This window comes from Patella vulgata, chromosome 1, assembly GCF_932274485.2.
Source record: "Patella vulgata chromosome 1, xgPatVulg1.2, whole genome shotgun sequence".
In the NCBI taxonomy this organism is placed as follows: Eukaryota; Metazoa; Mollusca; class Gastropoda; family Patellidae; genus Patella; species Patella vulgata.
The window spans coordinates 66712579-66732632 of NC_065879.2; the positions used below are offsets into that span (position 1 = coordinate 66712579).

A 20054-nucleotide genomic window follows, 5' to 3' on the forward strand; every position below is an offset into this window, starting at 1 on the left:
GTCGTTGAAGAGCCATTCTGCTCCATCCGGCTTAATATACGTCAAGCACTGTGTTATGAGAGAATTTTTTTCTGACAGGGGACCTTGGTTTATAGTTCCATCCGAACGACTATACGTTGTCCCTTGCCAGGCCCTCCGTCATGCATCACTGACAATGGGGGCCACGCCGGAAAATCCCGATGAACTTTCTCAGTGCATCGGGATCGAACACAGGACTTCCGTCTTACTCACAGAGCCACCGCGGCTCCCTGGTGAGAATGATAATGTGCCTTTAAAGAGTGACTTTGTATTTGAAAGGCGTTGTATTAAAACGGTGGAGATCTTGTCTAGTGATAATATATTTCTCGTCGACAAGTTAACACCATTCTTTGTTTTGGTAACATAATATACAGGATAATATCAATATCAGCTTAGGTTTGTACGGAATTAAAAGTCATAACCGCTTTGTACGAAAACAAAAGTCGGGACTCTTTTCGGGGTTGAGAAGTACATAGTCATACCAGTTTTGTCTTTGAAATAGAAAAAATAGACTGAGCACGAGAAAGCACCCTAAGATTCTATTTTTGATAAAAGATCGTATTTAGTTTTGTCGGTGAATAAAAAAGTAGATTGAGAATAAAGTACTTCATGTATTTTTCATAAACGATCTTATTGATTATGTTGATAACGTTGTTCTTTACTTCAACTGATTTTTACTTTCGGCTTATTAACTACAGGAGGCCGCAGCCTCGGTTAGTAAGACTCTCGCTTGCTAGCCAGGCGGTCTCGCTTCTTGTGTGATTTCCAGCACGATTTCCTCTTGTCATTGGTGCAGGACGGACGGTCTGACAAGGACAGTTGTCTAGTCGTTCGGATGGGGCTCAAATCCCGTGTACATATAAAGTATTATAAAAGACCCCTTGACAGTTGGAATTCGTAATTTGTAATAATTTGTTATTAGTCCTGGCCTGAAATACAATTAATTTTATCCTAACATTTGCTGGTTTAAATAAATAGAGAAAACAGATGAGTGGCCTGAATTATTTATCTATTCCCCTAAAAGTGATTGCACTTTTGTCGCTGAAAGTGATAATCCCCTTTTAATTAAAGTTTAATTTTAGCTTCGCGATAATCTAAGAAATAAAATCTCTCTCTCTTTTTTTTTTTTTTTTTTTGGTTTGTTTGGTTCAACCAAGTTAAGCACCTACTCACAGTAAACTATAATTTGTCATCAAAGCAATGTGCGAGTTATGAAATTAAGATCACTTTCACAGATAGAAAGGGGGGCACCAATTAACAGCTTCATAGACCATAACGACATCCAGATTGATATGTTTAGCCGTAATTCCCTGTCAGTGCAAACAATAATAATACACAAGCTATGTGACCCAACAACAATAATACGGGTCAAGCACTCGATCTAGAACTTGACCAGCACAAGTACCTTTGCGTCACCATCCGCTAGTCGTCTGGTCGTCGACTATACGGCGGAAGGCAATTATCGCGGATTATGTTTAAAAACTAACAATTACCGATTTAGGCTAACGAAAGTATTTAGAATAGGGACCCTATAGTTTACTGTGAATATTTCTGAAAATATGATGTTCGTAAAAACTACATTGTTCAAAATAAGATATCCTATGTCAAAGTGCTCTTGCTAATAGTAACGTCCACAAGACAAAACATTCAAACAGAAACCCAGAAGACAAACCGGCGGACAAGACACATCATGCACACAACATACGGACATTGTAAATGAAGATATTAGTGTTTAAAGAGACTTTAGCGCCTTGGAGTTTCTAGTCGGAAGGTGAACAAATAATTTTCGATTTGACGTGATTTGATTAAATGCTTACATCGGGCGATGTTCAAATTAGATTGCATGCAAACCTAAAGGCAAATCTAGCAAATCACGAAGACTTAGACGTTTTAACTCTCCATCTACGAGCCCGCCGGCTTATCATCTAAATAAGTCCGTACTTGACATTTTTCGTTATGGGATAACTCTAAGGTTACTTTGTATATGAGATTACCAGAAATTGAATACATTTATTTTCTCCGAGAAGGCGACGTAGCATTTTAGAAGGGTTTGGCCACTTGCAAATTGATATATTTTATTTATTTAACATTCGGCATATTCCAGTTGCATTATGTGCAAAATTTGAGACAATTCCGGAAAAATTTCTCTAAATGGTTTCAGTATTCAAGATGTTTAGTGAATCCTGTTGAAAAATATCATACTTAAGCAGACAGTGTTTGAAGATAATTAGATTACCGGTAGTCTAAGGAGCGGGGGAAATTGCTTTAATCCACAAATCAGTTATATGTACATCCTAGCAGATTTGAATACCTGGACTCATAAGTATCTCAGTTTCCAATAAAATTATTCTATTTATTATCTATCAATCTTTCCAAATCCGATCAGCAGTTTTTCGAAGAATTCTCAAATTATTTCGACAAAATTATTTCCACCAAACACGTAATACTTATTTTAGGACATTTAAACTTTCATGTCGAAAACTCAGTTCCGTAAACTACCTCAAAAACGCATATTTTACATACACCCCACCATTAAAGGAATGCTTGCCAACTCTTGCACCTTTTATGACTGGCGTCATAAATGGCGTTATATTTGAAAATATTGTGCTTGGTGCATTCAAATATCACTGATTAAAATATCCAGCCTGGGTCATTATCTTGAGAACAATTACCGCTCGCTCACAAAGTGTTATCATCAACAATCTTTCATCTACTCTCTCACTTTTAGCTCCAGGGGTCCCCCAAGGATCCGTTTTGGGATCAATTTAATTTTATTCTAATTTCCACATGGAGAATCATATCAACAATATTATGTAAAGAGAGAGAGAGAAAGAGAGAGAGAGAAACACAAAACTGGTTAGAGAGAGAGAGAGAAATGGGGTTTAACGTCCACTCAACACAAACTAGGACATTTCGTGACCAACACATGGTTCAATTTTTTTTATTTCAACAATTCGCTTGCGCGTAGGGGTCTTTAGCAGTGGGAGGAAACCGGAGGTTGGACAGGCGACCCTACTTCTTGCCACGTACAACGGGGGGATCGAAACCTCGCCAGTTGACTCAATGACAGACCTTATGATACAGCACGCACGTGCTAACCATTCGGACACCCCCACCCCTGTATATGTAAAACTGCGTAGCATCTCAGAAACATTAGCAAAATAGTTGTGTTTATGGCTAATGTTTATAACATGAAAATAACCAGGTTGCCTTTTATGTCGTTTCTCTGTTATTATTTCTAAAGTGTCGGGTGGTGGTGGTGTGGTGAGGTGGTGGTATCTAGTTTTCAAGAAGAAGGTGATTTTAATGTGAATCCTAAACTTCTATGTTATGAGTACTCGCGACAATTTAAACCCAGTTTAAACCCTTTTAAATTGTTTTATTCTTTTATCTATCAATCGCGTATATATCTGTAATCTAAAGCTTTGTAATTGTGTGTAATATTTAATAGTACAGTTATTATATATAATTAGTTATCACGCGAACCCCCAGTGATGTGACCACAAACGCGAACAGGTTCGCTGACCGCTATGCATCAGATGATAATATTTTTAAGACGTCGGAGTGCTACTTTACAGATTACTTGTAATGGCGATAATATAATGACTGACCCTCGGTTGCTACTAGAAAGGGCTGATAATCTTTGGTCCCATCGACTGCACAAATTACCTCGTATCAGTTAGACTCATTAAAGTCGTCTTTATTCTCAATACATTTCGTTTCTTATTTAATTATATTACAGCTTCAATGACATTCCACCCGAATAATCTAATCCGTTTCTGATTTGTCGTCCGTCCCTAAATTTTATAATCTTGACTAATATCAAAGAATACGCCGATATAATTAATATCTTGATTCAATAAATCCACTATTTCTCCGATTAGGTGCTATTCAACTTTCTGCTAGTCACACGCACATTTTTAACTTGTCAATAAATCATAACATGTACGCTTCTTTATTTACACAAGCTAAAGTTATCCCACTTCATAAAGGAGGTACCAAAGATGTCCACAATAATTATGGGCTGATATCAATTCTTCCAAGTATATGAAAAAATCATGAAAGACATGTTAAACAACTTTTTAACAAGTATTTAAATAAATATCAACTTCTACATAGTAATCAATCAGGTTTCCGTTTATCTAGCACTTGTCAAACAGCCTTAACACATATTACTGAAAACATGTATGATTATATTAACAACAATCTCCTTTGTGGAGCAATATTCTTTGACTTTAAAAAAACGTTCGACTTAGTAAATCATGATATTTTTATTGACAAATGTAAACATTTTAAATTTTCTAGAAAATCAACTCTCTTTCTAGAATCATACTTAAAAAAAAGAAAGGTCAGTGCAATCTGTTAATGGCATATTATCTGAGAATAAAACTATTTATCACGGTGTACCCCAAGGATCAATATTAGGACCCATATTCATATTATTTATTATTTTTATAAATGATTTACCTTTATACCTATCCATTAAAACTGACCTATTTGCGGATGACACAATCCTTAACACCTCTGGGTGTACTATCAAAGAATTAGAACACAAACTTCAACTTGGCGCCAATATAGTATTAACCTGGTGTGATAAAAACCATGTGGGAATAAATATATCGAAAACAAAAACTATGGTAATAACGAAGCAACAAAAAAGAAATATCCTCCCTGCTACTTTGAATATTAAATTACGTAATGAACCATTAGTGCGGTGGCTGATTTAGGACAAGCAAAAAAAAAAATAATAATATAATATCTCGAGCGCTCGAGCTATTAAGTAGAGCGCTCGAGATACTAATTCGAGCGCTGGAGATAGTTAAGTCGCGCGCTCGAGATACTAATTCGAGCGCTGGAGATAGTTAAGTCGCGCGCTCGAGATAATTAATTCGAGCGCTCGAGATAATACAATCGAACACGTCTCAACAGATGTTTTAAGCTGTATAATTTTGTGCATTATTTAATGATAAACTTGCAGAATAAATATATTCATTTGTTCGTTTTTAAGGCCCATCCAAAGCTGCAGTGACGGAGCGCCCCCCCCCCCCGAAACACACTCACTCCATCTCATGCTCATCACCATCACTAAATATTTAGAGTTATATTTATCCCCTACCAAGTTGGGAGTATATCGCATGTTATTATACGAATCAATAATTACATATATCGAGGTTACAGAAGAGTTTTGCTAGGAAAATATGTAAAGAATCTGTGAAGCTTAGTTTTGGTCAGCCTCCGTCGAATCGCATTATTTAGTTCTAGATCTACGTCGTATTATGGATGCGCTTGCTCCTTGGCGCTAATGCACTTTCGTACACCTAGTACTTGCCGTGGTATGTTTTTGTTAATATTGTGATAGTGGGTCTTCCTCCATTATTTTTGTTTTGGAGTTTTCTCCCTTTAACAGCAGCTCTTTTACGGAAAATGGATAATATCATCTGTCACATGATCGTGTATAATCAAAATGGTGGCTTGATAACCTTGATTGAAAAATAAATTATCAAGAATAAATCTGGAATAAGCGAATATCAGTTGATATTTCAAGGACTTACAGTATTTGTTTTAATTCATCATGATGGATATTTCAAATATCGAGGATTTGGAGAAAGGTGAGTCTAAAAAATAACATAAAATTTATAGTTTTATCAACCACAAATCGGCCAAAGAAAACCATCAAAATCATATTCATAACTTTAAGTAATAAGTATTGAAATGTCGTCTGCTTTTATTTGAAATAATAGATGAGTTGAAAATGAATTCTGTCTTTTTCTGATTGTGGCCAGTCTATGATTTTTAGGCTAGTATTGACATTCTCTAAATTTTACATTGTTGTATGTTTTTGATGTGGGTTTCAGGTGTTCGATTTTTGTATGTTTTCTTGTTTGAATTATCATCAAAATAAAGCGAATTGAATCAAAATTTCTTCTTCTTTTAAATTAAAGTGCTTTATAATATGGTATATTTCAATATTTTCTGCCATTAAAGAAATGTAAACCAATAAATATACATGTAGCCAACTTTATTCACAAAAAAAACCAAAATCAAATGATAGATCTTGGATTGGAATATTTTATCAGTATTTTTTGTCAAACTTATTTATTTGAAAATTAGGTTTTATTCAGAATTTATCCTTGTTCACTATTCCATTGATTTTAACACTAATGACTATGGAAAACTATTAACTCTAAGTTTAGCTAACAACACAGATATGAGATTGTTGGCTTGGTCTTTCTTGACAACCAAATTATTTAAAGATAAAAATAGATTAAGATATGCTGTAATGTCCCAAGATTACTAAACCCTAATGGGGTTTAATGCTCACTCAACACAAACCAGGTCATTTTGGGACTAATGGTACAATTTTGTTCCAATTATTCTCTTGCATGTACTGTAGTGGTCTTTAGATTGGGGTCAATGAGGGTACACCAGAGGACCCAAAGAAAAGCCAAATTAGTTATAAGAACCATTAGCTGTTTTACATGAGGCAGAGTATGCTTGCTTTCTATAGCACTTGGTATCATCACTACTACCGGTACTCTTTTAGGTAGTTCACATACATCTTAAGAAAATGTTTGTACCTGTAAATTAAATTAAATTATTGAAACAAGTTGGCTTGATTACTATTTTTAGTTTAATTTATGGTTCATTGTATTACCATTGAAACACAAAACTGGTTAGAGAGAAGAGAGAGAGAGAGAATGAGAAGGGGTTTAATGTGCACTCCTGGTTGAATTTTATTTCAATAATTCGCTTGGGCGTAGAGATCTTTAGCAGTAGGAGGAAACTGGAGGACCCACAGAAAACCCACGAGGTTGGACAGGCGACCCTTCTTATTGTCACACACAACCGGGGAATCAAAACCATGCCAGTTGATACAGCGTGCACATGCTAACCATTCGGCCATTTTTTTTTAAAAATTGGTTATACACGTATCTCAACACTATTGGATAAACTTAGACAAATAACATGTACATGTAGTACAGTAACAATAATTCAGCCCAGGTTTACTTAATTACATACCAACAACTGCCTAATCTAAACATTAAAGAGTACATTTTTTCATGTTTCTGATCTGGCTTGTTTTATGTCTTTAATGAATGTAGTTGAATTATGAAGAGGATGTGTTGTTTTATTTTGTTTTTAAATCAACACACATGTGATTAGTTTATATCCTGTTTTACCTAGATTAAATCATAAGTTTTATATTTCACACAATCAGAGTCACAAATCATAGAAAATTAATGAGGTTTATAGGATACTTATAGAATGCTATTCAAGGCCAAAATATTTAAGAAATATTTTATAATAATCTGTTTTTCACTCATTGATTTGCTATTAAACAGATATATTCCTGTGTGAAAGGTCTTTTAATAATACCCTTTATGACCTTAAATAGTAAAAGAGAGAAAAAGGATACAGTGTTTAACATCCACTCAACATAACCTAGGTCATTTAGGGACTAACATACATACATACATCTGATAATATTTATTTTAATAGTTCAGTTCCCTTGTCAGTGATGCAGGATGGAGGGCCTGACAAGGACAGCTGTCTAGTTGTTCGGATGGGACGAAAAACCGAGGTCCCATGTACACATTGGCGTGAATGTAAAAAATCCCCTGGCAGTTGGAATTCAATATAATAGTAGGCTGTAGCGCCGTGCCCGGGCAAAATTTCCTTCATAGCTTACTGTAAGGCGTATGCCCGTCTTCATTAGCCCATTTCATTTTATTTTAATAGTTCAGTTGCACGTAGGGGTCTTAGCAGTGGGAAGAAACTGGAGAATCTTGTGAAAACCCACAATGTTAAAAAAACCCAGACAACCCTACTACTTGTCACATGTATATGTATAAGCCATGGATCGAAAATTTGAAACCCTGCCACTTGACTAACAGACATACATGTAATAACATAATTTAAGAGGAGTTGGAATCATGTTGTATTGATCGTAATTACTTTTTCTTTCTTGAAAAAAGCATTTAAATAACTTAACTTAGTTTTTCACACTCAATTACATGTAGAACAGATAACATTCAAGTAAATGAATCAAAATGGGGTTAAAAATCCTACTTTTCTACACCCACCGGGCATAATGATGAAGGGCATGTATGCCATGCGGTGTGCTATGAGGGATATTTTGCCTAGACGGTGGCAAAATGGCATACTCTTATTTTGAATTCCAACAATCCAGGGTTCTGTGTGAGCCAATGTGCACATGTACATGTCCCATCTGAACAGCTAGATGCTTTTCCATGCCTCGCTCCTTCACCATGGTCACCGGGAAACCATGTCAGAAAATCATGGGAGGAATAGTATAGTAGTAGTGTTGATGGTCAATATCCACAGTACTTTGTCTGAAGTGTATGGAACATGTGTGACTGTGTTACATCCAAGCGTTAAATTTTACTTGATATCAGCACTAACAAACACTGAGATTTTAATATGAGGTCACTCCCGTTAAGCGGTCAGTCATGAAAATTCCGTTTGAGTGGCTGCTGAATACAGATTTTACTGTATAATATTTTGTTTGTGTTCTGCAGGAGCTCAAGTGGCAACAAGTCTTCTACAGGAAAGAGCCAATGATGTACGAGCCAACAGAGTTAACTGGCAGTCCTATCTACAGTAAGTACATGTTATTTAGTCTACATATAGGCATGGATTACAAATTTGCAGTTTCACTTTTACAGTTTTGTATTAAATTTTGTATATTTAGAGAGTACCATATCCAACATGCAGAGGCTTGATGAATTTTTTTATTATGTTTCCAGAGGCCAGATGATATCATCAGATATCTACAGTTTTATATCTAAGTTTGATAGTAGCAATGCTGAAAGTAGATCAGCCATGTTGCAAGAAAATCCATTACAGGTAATTTTGTTACTCACTATATAATTGAAATGTGGTTGTACATTGTCGTCACCCCTGTTTGTCCATCCGTCGGTCCGTTGTCCATTATTGCTTGTGGATGCTCTACAGGCTAAAGTTATTATCAGATTGACTGTGTTTATGGTCACAAAGCGAAAAAGCATATTGCTTTTCAATGATGTTCACTAGTTACTGTCAGTTATGGATTATGGATGGACATTAATCACTGTGATAATTTTGTGGAAGCTCTAGAGGCTAACGTTATGAAGAATTTACGATAATAATTGCCAGAGTTATGGCCGTTGATAACTTTGAAAAATCAGGATTTAAATTCACATTTATGTATTTCTGTTTCGTGACTGCATTGAGTTTAAATGGATCTGTTAATATGAAGGACTAATAATGAGGCCACAATCGAAGATAATTGTTTATTTTGTATGAATTTTGTTAGGGTTATATTTTTGCAATAATAATACATGTTACATTTAAGTATATAAATTACCAAAATAATGGTTACTTTTAATCTGTACTTCTGTTTTATTTTAGGGATAGATAGTATAAATCATTTATGCTTTTTGTTATTTTTCAGTTTGCCTCTACATTCTATAATTTGATTGGTCAGATAGCTAAAGATCAAACTTTACAGTATATATTAACTATGTTGGATGATGGCCTTCAGGTACTGTATTGTTTTCTACTTTTAGTTTATAGCCAAACTAGACCCTAATTTTTTTCATAATTGCTGTTACCAAGCACGTCTTCTGGTCTAGTCAATAAAATAGACATTTCATCTATATTATGGAAAGTTTTACACATAGATTTCTGGCGGGAAATTGTGTCTAGTTGTTTTTTGTCTGTTAGAGGATAAAAATTGATATTTAAAGTGCCACAAAGCAGTCAGACTGACTGAATGTTCAGTGCTATAGAAAACGATTATTATTATTATTATTATTATTATATTTGTCTTTTTTTTATGTCTGTAGGAAGATAAAGCAAGAGTGGAAATATTTAAAGAATTTGCCAAGAAAAGGAAGGAATCAGTGTGGTCACCATTTTTTCATCTGTTAGAAAGAGAAGATAAATTCATAGTTTATCAGGTAAGAAAATATACTTTTCAAAAAAAGTAGGGGATATTTGATTTTGGGGGCATAATACTAAAATATGCAAATGACTACGAAAAAAGTCACTATAGAACCTAACAGAAGAAACATTTCCAGTTACATGTGACGCCCAAACGCACCAATAGCTACCGCATGGAATGCAGGTGATGCTTGGGATCATCATGGGGGTCCAACCCAAGATTTGCACGACTCTGACTTTGAATGTTACAGTCATTGTGGCATTGAATTCCAGGGTGGAAACATCAGTTTAATTGTTTTAGTGACCAGAAAACAAATTTTGATATGCGTCGGCTTACCCAAAATGAAAGGTTACGTGCCCTTGGCATGCTACAGATCGGCACAACACAGGCGGTTGTGGCGCGGACGATGAATGTTTCTCAGTCTGTCATAAGCAGGCTATGGTCCAGATACCACGATACACAATCTGTACAGGACAGACCACGCTCAGGTCGACCAAGGGCGACAACTCAAGCCCAGGATCGATTTATCCGTACCTTGGCCTTGAGAAATCGTGTCATCACAGCAAATCAGATCAGCGCTCGTCTTCAAACAGACACTGGTGTGAGAGTGAGTGGCCAGACGATTCGGAATCGACTGCATAGGGGTCACCTTCGCGCCCGACGTCCTCGCGTGATCCCTTGTTTGAGAGATCATCACATTCAGGCAAGACGTCGTTGGTGTAGGGATCGTCAACACTGGGATAATCGACGCTGGAGCAATGTGATGTTTTCAGATGAGTCAAGGTTCACTGTTGATTTTTTGGACAGACGTAGGAGGGTGTGGCGTCGTCGAAACGAGCGCTTCCAAGACGTTAACGTCATCAGACATGATCGATTTGGGGGTGGTTCTGTTATGGTGTGGGGAGGCATCACTGTTGCTGGAAGAACGGCTTTACATGTTGTTGCAGGGTGTGTTACAGGCCAGTACTACCGGGACAACATCTTGGCAGTCCATGTTGTGCCGTTCGCACGACGTCATGGCCGCCATTTCATCTTCCAGGATGACAACGCAAGATGTCACAGGGCCAGGATCGTTACAGGTTACCTCCAACAACAGAACATCACCACATTACCTTGGCCAGCACTGAGTCCCGACCTCTCCCCCATCGAGCATGTCTGGGACATGCTTGGACAGAGGTTACGTCAACGTCAACAACGTCCTGCCAATGTCCAAGAACTTGCTGCTGCGTTGCAACAGTAATGGGACAATCTGGACCAAAATGACCTTAGACGTCTCATTAGGAGTATGCCACGTCGGATCAATGCTTGTTTGGCAAACAGAGGAGGATTTACCCGTTACTGACTTGGTTGTGATGCTGTGGTAACTTTGCTGTTTGACCCCGGGTATCATTTTACCCTTATAATGGTCAGTCTGTGCCTTACTTAGTCTAACGATCATTTGAAATAAATCGATGAATGTGAACTTCATTTCATTTTGTCATTTGTTTCTTCGTCAGTTTCATTAGGTGACTTTAATAACACTTAAAAATCAAATATCCCCTACTTTTTTTGAATAGTATATTATTGAGAAGCAGTTTGAGTCATTTCAAGTTTTAGGTTGAGCTAAGTTCAGGTAGTGTCGAGTTACATGTATTCAACCAATGTAAGCTGGAAATTAACAAACAAATCTTTAACATTTATTTCAAATTGATTTACTTTTCTATGTTTCTTAATCATGCTATGTTTCCACTGCCGTGCGATGCGTTACGATGGGATTGTCCCTATGAGTCCACGATCTGCTACATGCAGATACGTTCGGATACGTTTCGATACAATTAATATGACCCCAATATATGATAAGACCTGATAGGATCACCATGATTACTCCACAATTAAAACCATGATTTCAATCGTAGCACGAATCATGAGAGTGGGAACCCAGCATCAGCTTTGTCCATATACTCCTAAATAAAAGATTTCTGTTTTAAATTTGTATGATATATTTTCAGTCTAGTAGAATTATAGCTAAAATAGCTTGTTGGAGTAAAGAAGCTATGGATAAAAAGAATTTACAGTTTTATTTAAACTGGTTGAAAGAACAACTCAATAAACCGGTAAGTACATTTACACAACATTGTAGTCTTGTCAAATTATGATTGGTTAACAAAGTTTCTCTAGACAAATCAAAAAGTACTTGATAAATAGACTGGTAACAAGTCTAAGGATAATACTAGTAATATCATGAAAGAATATACGGAAGGAAAAAAAACCCAGATTTTCCCAAGAATTTTCGTCGCAGAAGCTTAACCTAATGACAAATGACATGACAGCCATTTCAGGCTAAAGAGACTATATTTTCCTTAGCAAGAGTTCATACAAAATCAACCATCCGCATAATTTTGATCAAACATAGACAGTAAACCAATCACTTTGGGAAACGGACATTCTTAACAATAATATGGTTAACTGAGAAATTATAATGAAGAAAAAAGTTAGTAATATATGTAAGGACTCTGTAGACATAATATAAGATAGAGATGAATCTATGTTTACACAGAAACCTCCAAGTTAAACTGTTCATTAAAATATGTCACTGTGCATGATATTTATGACTGTAGAAAACCTCACGAGAAATGAGCTATTTGATTGACAAGTAGACTCCATGTGGCACTGTGACAAAGGGAGGTAACTACACTCTCAACCCATTGGCAAATTATATTACAACAGTGGTGATTGTAGATTTATCAAACAAAACACCAATTGTAAAATTTATGATGTTTTCTATAATTAACCAGTAAAGGCCATGTGGGTCTGTAACAAAGGGAAGTAACTACACACAAAAAGCAATGGCTTACATGTAGGTGTATATTTATCACACCTAAATCTTTGTTGATTTTTGTGATAATGTTATTTATGAAATATTACAGGGTAATGAATATCTACAGACAGCAGCCAGATGTCTACAGATGATGTTACGAGTAGATCAGTATCGTAATATGTTTGTGGAAGTTGAGGGGATATCAGCGTAAGCTATTCTTTCATATTAAAATAGGTTATATTAAAATGTTGTGGACGTACGTATCGATCAGATATTTCTTCTTCTGAAATTCTGGTCCAAACTGTGGCACTTATTTTGGGCATATTTGTCGGTTTTGACTGACTGACAGTGACATTGTCTGGCAAGAGAATATATCTGTCAGTTAATTTTTAAGACTCCAAATTGAAACTGTCATATTCTTTGAAAAGATTAAAGAATGTCTTGCTTATTTGGAGAAAAAAAATTTGAAAATTTGATTTATTGACAAAAATGAGGGCATAAGGGGTATGCTTACTCTTCTAGAACATCTGATACGACTTTTCATTTAATTAGTTAACATTAACTCTTCTGTTGTACTTTCATATTCTATTATCTGAATATATGTTTTTGTATTTCAGTATTGTATCAGTATTAGCTGGTAGTAAAGTAGGATTCCAGATTCAGTATCAGTTGACCTTTTGTCTTTGGTGTTTGACCTTTAACCCTGACCTAGCTGAAAGAATGAACAGGTAAGTACCGTCAGCTGATTAATATTTGTTAATGTGACTCAATTCCTTATACATGACCTTGCAGGAAACCTGTCATTAAGACACTTGTCACTGATACAAATTCAGGGTTATGTCGGGCACTATTCTCAGGTGCGCGTCATTTTATCCGCCACATATTTGTCTCAGGTAGTCGGGTTGTCGTAATGCATATATTTTAGATCATACGGTCTTTCATTGAGTCAAGTCAAGTGGCATGGTTTCTATCAAAATTCAGACCCAATAACGATACCTCATAAATTTATTAGAATATTACACATGACCTGAAAACTTGAAAGCCACCCTTCATAAAAACTAAATTAAATATAAATATTTTATAGGTATAATATAATTCCAATCCTAGCTGATATTTTGAGTGAATCTGTGAAAGAGAAGGTAACCAGGATAATTCTAGCTACATTGAGAGTAAGTAGAAAATATAAGTCCACAAATTTTCTTTTGAAAAGTCTCAATCATTATACAAAACAGTATTCAAACAACAAATTCAAAGCACAGTTTTCATAGTTTTGCTATTGTCACAAAGCTGTTACACAAGGCCATTTAATTTTACACGACCCATTGCTCAGATTGTGGTTATGCAAATATAAATACATGCGAACGGTAACCCATTTGTGCAGAATATTTAAACATATTCACTTGAGAACGACAAGAGGAACTTGTTGAAACGTAGTGTGAAATAAACCCAGCGATTGTTTTCCATATAAATTTGTGTTTTATATCATATGTTCAGTTACCAAATGCCGTAGAAGGATTTCAACATATTCACTATTATACCAAACATAAATATATTCTAAGAATATATTTGTATACCACTTCAACTAAGTTTGTGTTCCAATTATTAAATTTAGCTGGTTGTATTTTGTAGAATTTGATAGAGAAACCAGAAGAGAAAGAAATTCAACATGTCCATGCTCTATCTATGGTACAATGTAAAGTATTAAAACAACTAGAATTATTGGAGGGAAGAAAATTTGATGATCCAGATATAATAGATGATCTCGAATTCTTAAATGAGAAATTACAGGCTTCGGTACAAGATTTAAGGTGAGTTGGACACACTGATTGTTCATATGGGCATAAGGAGGGAGTCTATTGAAATTCAGAATAATTCCATTGTATATTTCAGAGTTATTCCCATTTACTTTCAAATTCGGTCTTGTGAATGTGATACAGGACAAAGTTTTCAATGGAATTTTTTAAAACCTGGTGAGATTGTTCATTAGCGGCCCCTGGTGAATCTCTAAATTTTAGGACAGTAGTTTTTGAACATTAATTTTCCGTTCCCATTTTTACTTTAAAGTTTAGCATAGAGGTCATAATAGATTTTAGATTTATTTCAGACATCTTTTCTGCTGGTGAGCATGCCCATGTCTATGTTTTTTACAACTTACTAAACAGTACGCTACTACATGGTCAACATGTGTTGATTCCCTGGCAATTATTTCTTCGTCTTTAGATTTCAATGTCGACATGAAAAAAAGCTACAGTTCTTCTAAAATCAAGATATTTGGCAAAAAAAAAGTGTGCCTCATCCACTGAAAAATATGGTAATTAACATCACAGTGAGAGTCTTGATGGTAAATTGAGGAAACATGAAAATTTAAACCAAATGAATGTTTTGTTTCAGTTCGTTTGATGAATATACAACAGAAATTAAATCTGGTCGACTGGAGTGGAGTCCTGTTCACAAATCAGATCGTTTCTGGAGAGAAAATGCAATTAGACTCAATGAGAAAAATTATGAACTTTTGAAGTGAGTAAAAGTATAAACTGATGTTTAATATGGGTCATATTATATAAGGGTCCAAACATATTTGATCCTTTTTGTTGAGGAAGGAGACACAATTAAACTCCCCATTAGAGAATATTTAATATGAAATGGGGTCTAACGTCCTACTATTCTGGTCCAACTGGGCTAATGAAGATAAGAGAATATTTGAATTTATATATACGGTATATACGTATGGAATGATAAAGATAGTGGACTGAAAAAAAAACCAACGTCTTTACATGTTAAATTTTTTTAGCACATAACAGAAGAGTCTGCAGTATAGGCAAAATTCTACTATCTCACTTTACACATCTTGTCATAGAAACAAAAAAAAATACAGTAACATTGCTATTACCTTGCTTGAAAACGGTGAAAGAATACTCTTCGAAACATTGTCCAAATAAATTAGTAATTGTTCTTCCATAAGTATGTGTTATAGTTTATTACCTTGGACAATTTAGATTTTATATGTTCAGTGATTTTGTTGTGCCTACATCTATTATACAATGGATAAAATCACTTCAGTCAGTGCTTCACTAGACATCTATTATTATATATCTATTATTATACATTGTATACAATATTTCTCTTGAAGTCTGAACTGTTTTAGATGATTTATTATCTGGACATATTAGATGATTTATTATCTTGACCTGTATTTCAGAATACTGGTACGTTTGTTAGATACAAGTAAAGATCCTTTAATTCTGTCTGTAGCAGCCCATGATATAGGAGAATATGTCCGATATTATCCACGAGGAAAAAAGTAAGTTGCATTTATAAATATCTGTTGGACACAGCTGAATAAAACATCAGGATCAACTGTATGAATTGGTCATCCTGGTAAAAGATCCCTTGTTTGTTGATTAAAGGAGAAGTCCAGCCATTGCAGATTCTTTTTATTTTTTTATTTGTTATCTAGTATTAAGATAATAATCTTTAAGAGGCATAAGTATGTGTTATAGTTTAGTATCAAAATAGTTTCCAGAATTCAGAAAAAGAACAAATTGTGATACCTTTTATTAACAAAGTATGACTCTATTTGAGGCTATGAGGGTAACCATAACCGGATTGATTAAGTAATTAAGTGATCGACCCCCTTTACGGTGTAATAACACATACCTTAATTGATTAACTACTGAAACGACCTAGATTGAATTCCCTAACCTACATGATTTCCTGTATATCTTAATCTAGAAAACAATTTGTCGGTCGACGAGATGTCAAAAATTACACTATATATAAAAGTACAATAAATAAGTATATTTGTTGTTTACAGTGTTGTAGAACAGTTGGGAGCTAAACAAAAAGTAATGTGGTATTTAGGACATGAAGATCCTAATGTTAGATATGAAGCTTTGATAGCTGTACAAAAACTCATGGTTCATAACTGGTAGGTATTGGCATTACATGTATAATGGAAAAAAAATAAATATTATTTAGATTATTTAACACATATAATTCTATCATTCTTATATGAAAGTTAAAATCAACAACAGTATCATTGGGTCAGTTCGCATCAGAGCATATGTTGACTTTAGCCACACATGTGTCCGGATCATAGTGTCAATTTTGATGATGTGGGTGGCATTGTTTTAATATAAATCAGTACATGATATTTTTAAGCATAATTATATTTGTTTTTGTATCCTAGATACTATAAATAATTGTAAACATTGCTAATATTGTTTAAACCATTATCAATTTGTTTTATATTTACAGGGAATATTTAGGTAAACAGTTAACCGATGTAGAACCTGTACGTAAAGATACACCTGGTATGGCTTCTGTTAAAGGATAGATAACTCTACTACCATCATCTAAACATGGCTGTGAACATTATTATTAATTTTATTATTCAACATTTATATTATGTAATATTTGGTAGACGTGAAGTTGAATGAAGAATGAAAAGTTATTATAAGTAATAATATATTTGTACATTTTTTTCAATGCATTTATTCAAGAACAAATTCCTGGGAATATGGCCTCATATATTATAGCAGTACTGTAAAACCAGAAATTAGTGACATAAGTTGCATAGTATTGAAATAAATGTGACCTGCCTTATCTTTCTGTTTTCTAAATTAATATGCTTGGTACTGCTCACACTGAATAACAAAATATGTATTGATATTAATGCTACAAGGCATAGGTCATATTATTTAAAGCAGTATTTTATTGGTGGCTTTACTTCTTGTTTACAGTAAAACAGACAAATTCTGTAAATGAAGAAAAAAAAACACTTGAAACAAATGAGGTCATTTCAAAAATATTTTATAAGTTCTGGTTTTACTGGGTTAAAAAATTGAAGATCAAATTATTTAAAATATTTGTTAATGAAATTATGGAGATAATACATATTTTATTCTCCATATGGATTATTTTAGAGGAATAAAGAATTATTAAAAAACGTATAGGGAAGAGGAACAACTCTGTCAAAATGTCCTTATTATCATATTATCTCCCCTTACACCACAATCGACATGTAAATTCTAAAAACAAAAGAAATCATTCCCGTTTGTTTTTTTTATGTTTTTGTGTTAATTAAAATTGGTAAATACAACTTTATTGTTATATGATGTACTAAGCTAAACATTCCTTCAAAATAATTCTATAAAGAGGAAAACAATATCAAATTAAAACAATTATGTCTTCGAGATATACCTGGTTAGAATGAAATCATGGCCTTCCCCCATGGTCGTCAGGGTGATATCACAGACAAGTGTTTCCTAGGAAACTTGCGACTGAGCATTCAAGAGGCTCATTTCGCGTGTCGGCTATCCATTAATTAGCTACCCATTATTCTAAACAGGATATAGATATGGTATTATTGGAGTCCTGGCCACATTCCACATTTGGTTGGCTTCAGACTAAAGTAATACAGGAGATATTTAGTCTCCATCATGTAGTAATACGATAGTTACATTCTATACAATAATTTCTTATTGATATATCTAGAAGTAGAAAGCAATTAATAATTTAACATGTCTTTACCATACTTTTAATTTCTTGCTGCACTTATATTAACTTTCTTTGGGAAGTTTGTTTTAGAGTATATGGTAGTATATGAAGACAAATGTTTATCATGATGAAGCTAGTCCAGTTATAGATAAAATGATAGTTTTATATCTATAATTGATAAAAGACATAAATGTATATCTTATTGTATTTAGTCCATTTATTTGTAAAGAAATCCAAGGAAAGGGAAATAAATAAAAATATACTAAGATTCGTCACGTTTTCATTTTTGCTTGTTCAGTCATTAAATGCCATTTCAGATCCAGACATTTTTAGGTTTACACATTCCTAAAGCAATGGTAAGGATAATTAGTAGCTCATTAATCATTGTTACAACAGCTAGCCCGTTATGAGTTGACTAGAAGAATGCCCGGCTTCGCTCGGGGGTCATAACCCCGAAACCGGAAGTGGTAGACTAACGCCACCTGGCCTATGTTACTCCCCGGTCCGAGCTACCCCTATACCCCAAATTTCAGACTCGGGGCAGACCTAGTGTAGCCGCCAACCCCGAACAGACAGACAGACAGACAAACGACAGTCACAAATATTAGTATATAGAAGATAATAATGATATTATTTAAATAACGACAGATTGGACTATCATTGTAAAAAGGCACTCACTAGTCGCACTCTCATTTTCTCTGGGGGATCGCATGGCTAAGTGGCTAAGATTCCTTCTCAGTTGGAATTCGATACAAGCGTAGGCCGTATCACCGCTGTCTCACTAGTCGCACTCTCATTTTCTCTGGGGATCACGTGGCTAAGTGGGTAAGACGCTGGCTCGCATTGGCTGAGAAAGTTCATTCAGATTTTCCGGCGTGGTTTCCCCTTGACAGTGATGCAGGATGGAGGGCCTGACAAGGGCAGCTGTCTAGTCGTTCGGATAATACGAAAAATCGAGGTCCCGTGTACACATTGGCGTGCACGTAAAAGATCCCTTGGCATATGGAATTCGATTTAAGAGTAGGCCGTAGCGCCGCTGCCCGGGCAAAATTTCCCTCAGCACACTGTATGGCATATGCCCGTCTTCATTAGCACAGGTTAGGAGCAGAACAGTAGGACGTTAAACCCCATTTCATTTCATTTCATTTTCTCTGTACCACAGTTCGTCTTATGTCTCTCGCTGTATCACTAGTCTTCCTGTCATTCTCGGTATATCACTAGTCGCCCTGTTTCTCTGGCTGCGCCACTAGTCTCCATCCCACCGATTCAATAAATGAATAATAGTGCATTTATATAACACCCAATGCCAACACGATATGCTGCTCCTCGGCGCAGATACACTTTTTAGGATACACACTTTTAACAACTAACGGCGCATACTACATAAACAAACGCAATTCGGAACGGTGGATCATGGGGCCGAACCGATTTGTTCGGCCCCAGGAAAAAAAACCGACCCGAATAGAGCGCCATGCATAGATTTTACGTAGACTTATTTCTCCGGTGACCAAATAAGTCTGACCTTTTGAGATGGGGTTATTGTGTCATTAACTTAATACATTCCACTGATGAGGTTTCTCTGCCTTGGAAAAAACAAAGTTCTATTACCCAGTGCAGGATTTACAGATGGGATGAGGGGGCTTCAGGATCTTTAGGGACTCTGTCTCCTGTCAAAAAATCCTGTAAACGTATTTTAAATGGTTATGTATAAGCTATCTTTTTTATGAGTGCTAAATTTCAACTATATTCTATTTTCATTGAGTAGATAAAAGAACGAGGTTTGTGTTCCTCGTG

At 35.2% G+C, this 20054-nt stretch overlaps 1 protein-coding gene across 1 annotated transcript; it reads left to right on the forward strand.

Moving 5' to 3' along the window:
- The first annotated feature begins 5454 nt into the window (after positions 1–5454).
- On the forward strand, positions 5455–18526 carry LOC126808440 (V-type proton ATPase subunit H). Its single transcript, XM_050533151.2, has 14 exons — positions 5455–5627; positions 8559–8640; positions 8787–8886; positions 9473–9562; positions 9867–9980; positions 11953–12057; positions 12871–12968; positions 13379–13489; positions 13846–13930; positions 14391–14569; positions 15153–15278; positions 15961–16062; positions 16576–16689; positions 17019–18526. Exons 1-14 carry the CDS (start codon positions 5591–5593, stop codon positions 17095–17097), a joined length of 1422 nt encoding a protein of 473 aa, XP_050389108.1. The 5' UTR covers positions 5455–5590; the 3' UTR covers positions 17098–18526.
- The last annotated feature ends 1528 nt before the right edge of the window (positions 18527–20054 follow it).

Coding starts and splice junctions, on each gene's coding strand:
- LOC126808440 (XM_050533151.2), top strand. CDS start 5,591: ATGATGGATATTTCAAATATCGAGGATTTGGAGAAAG. Junction 8,887..9,472: donor TGCAAGAAAATCCATTACAG/GTAATTTTGTTA, acceptor GTTATTTTTCAG/TTTGCCTCTACATTCTATAA. Junction 14,570..15,152: donor GCTTCGGTACAAGATTTAAG/GTGAGTTGGACA, acceptor GTTTTGTTTCAG/TTCGTTTGATGAATATACAA.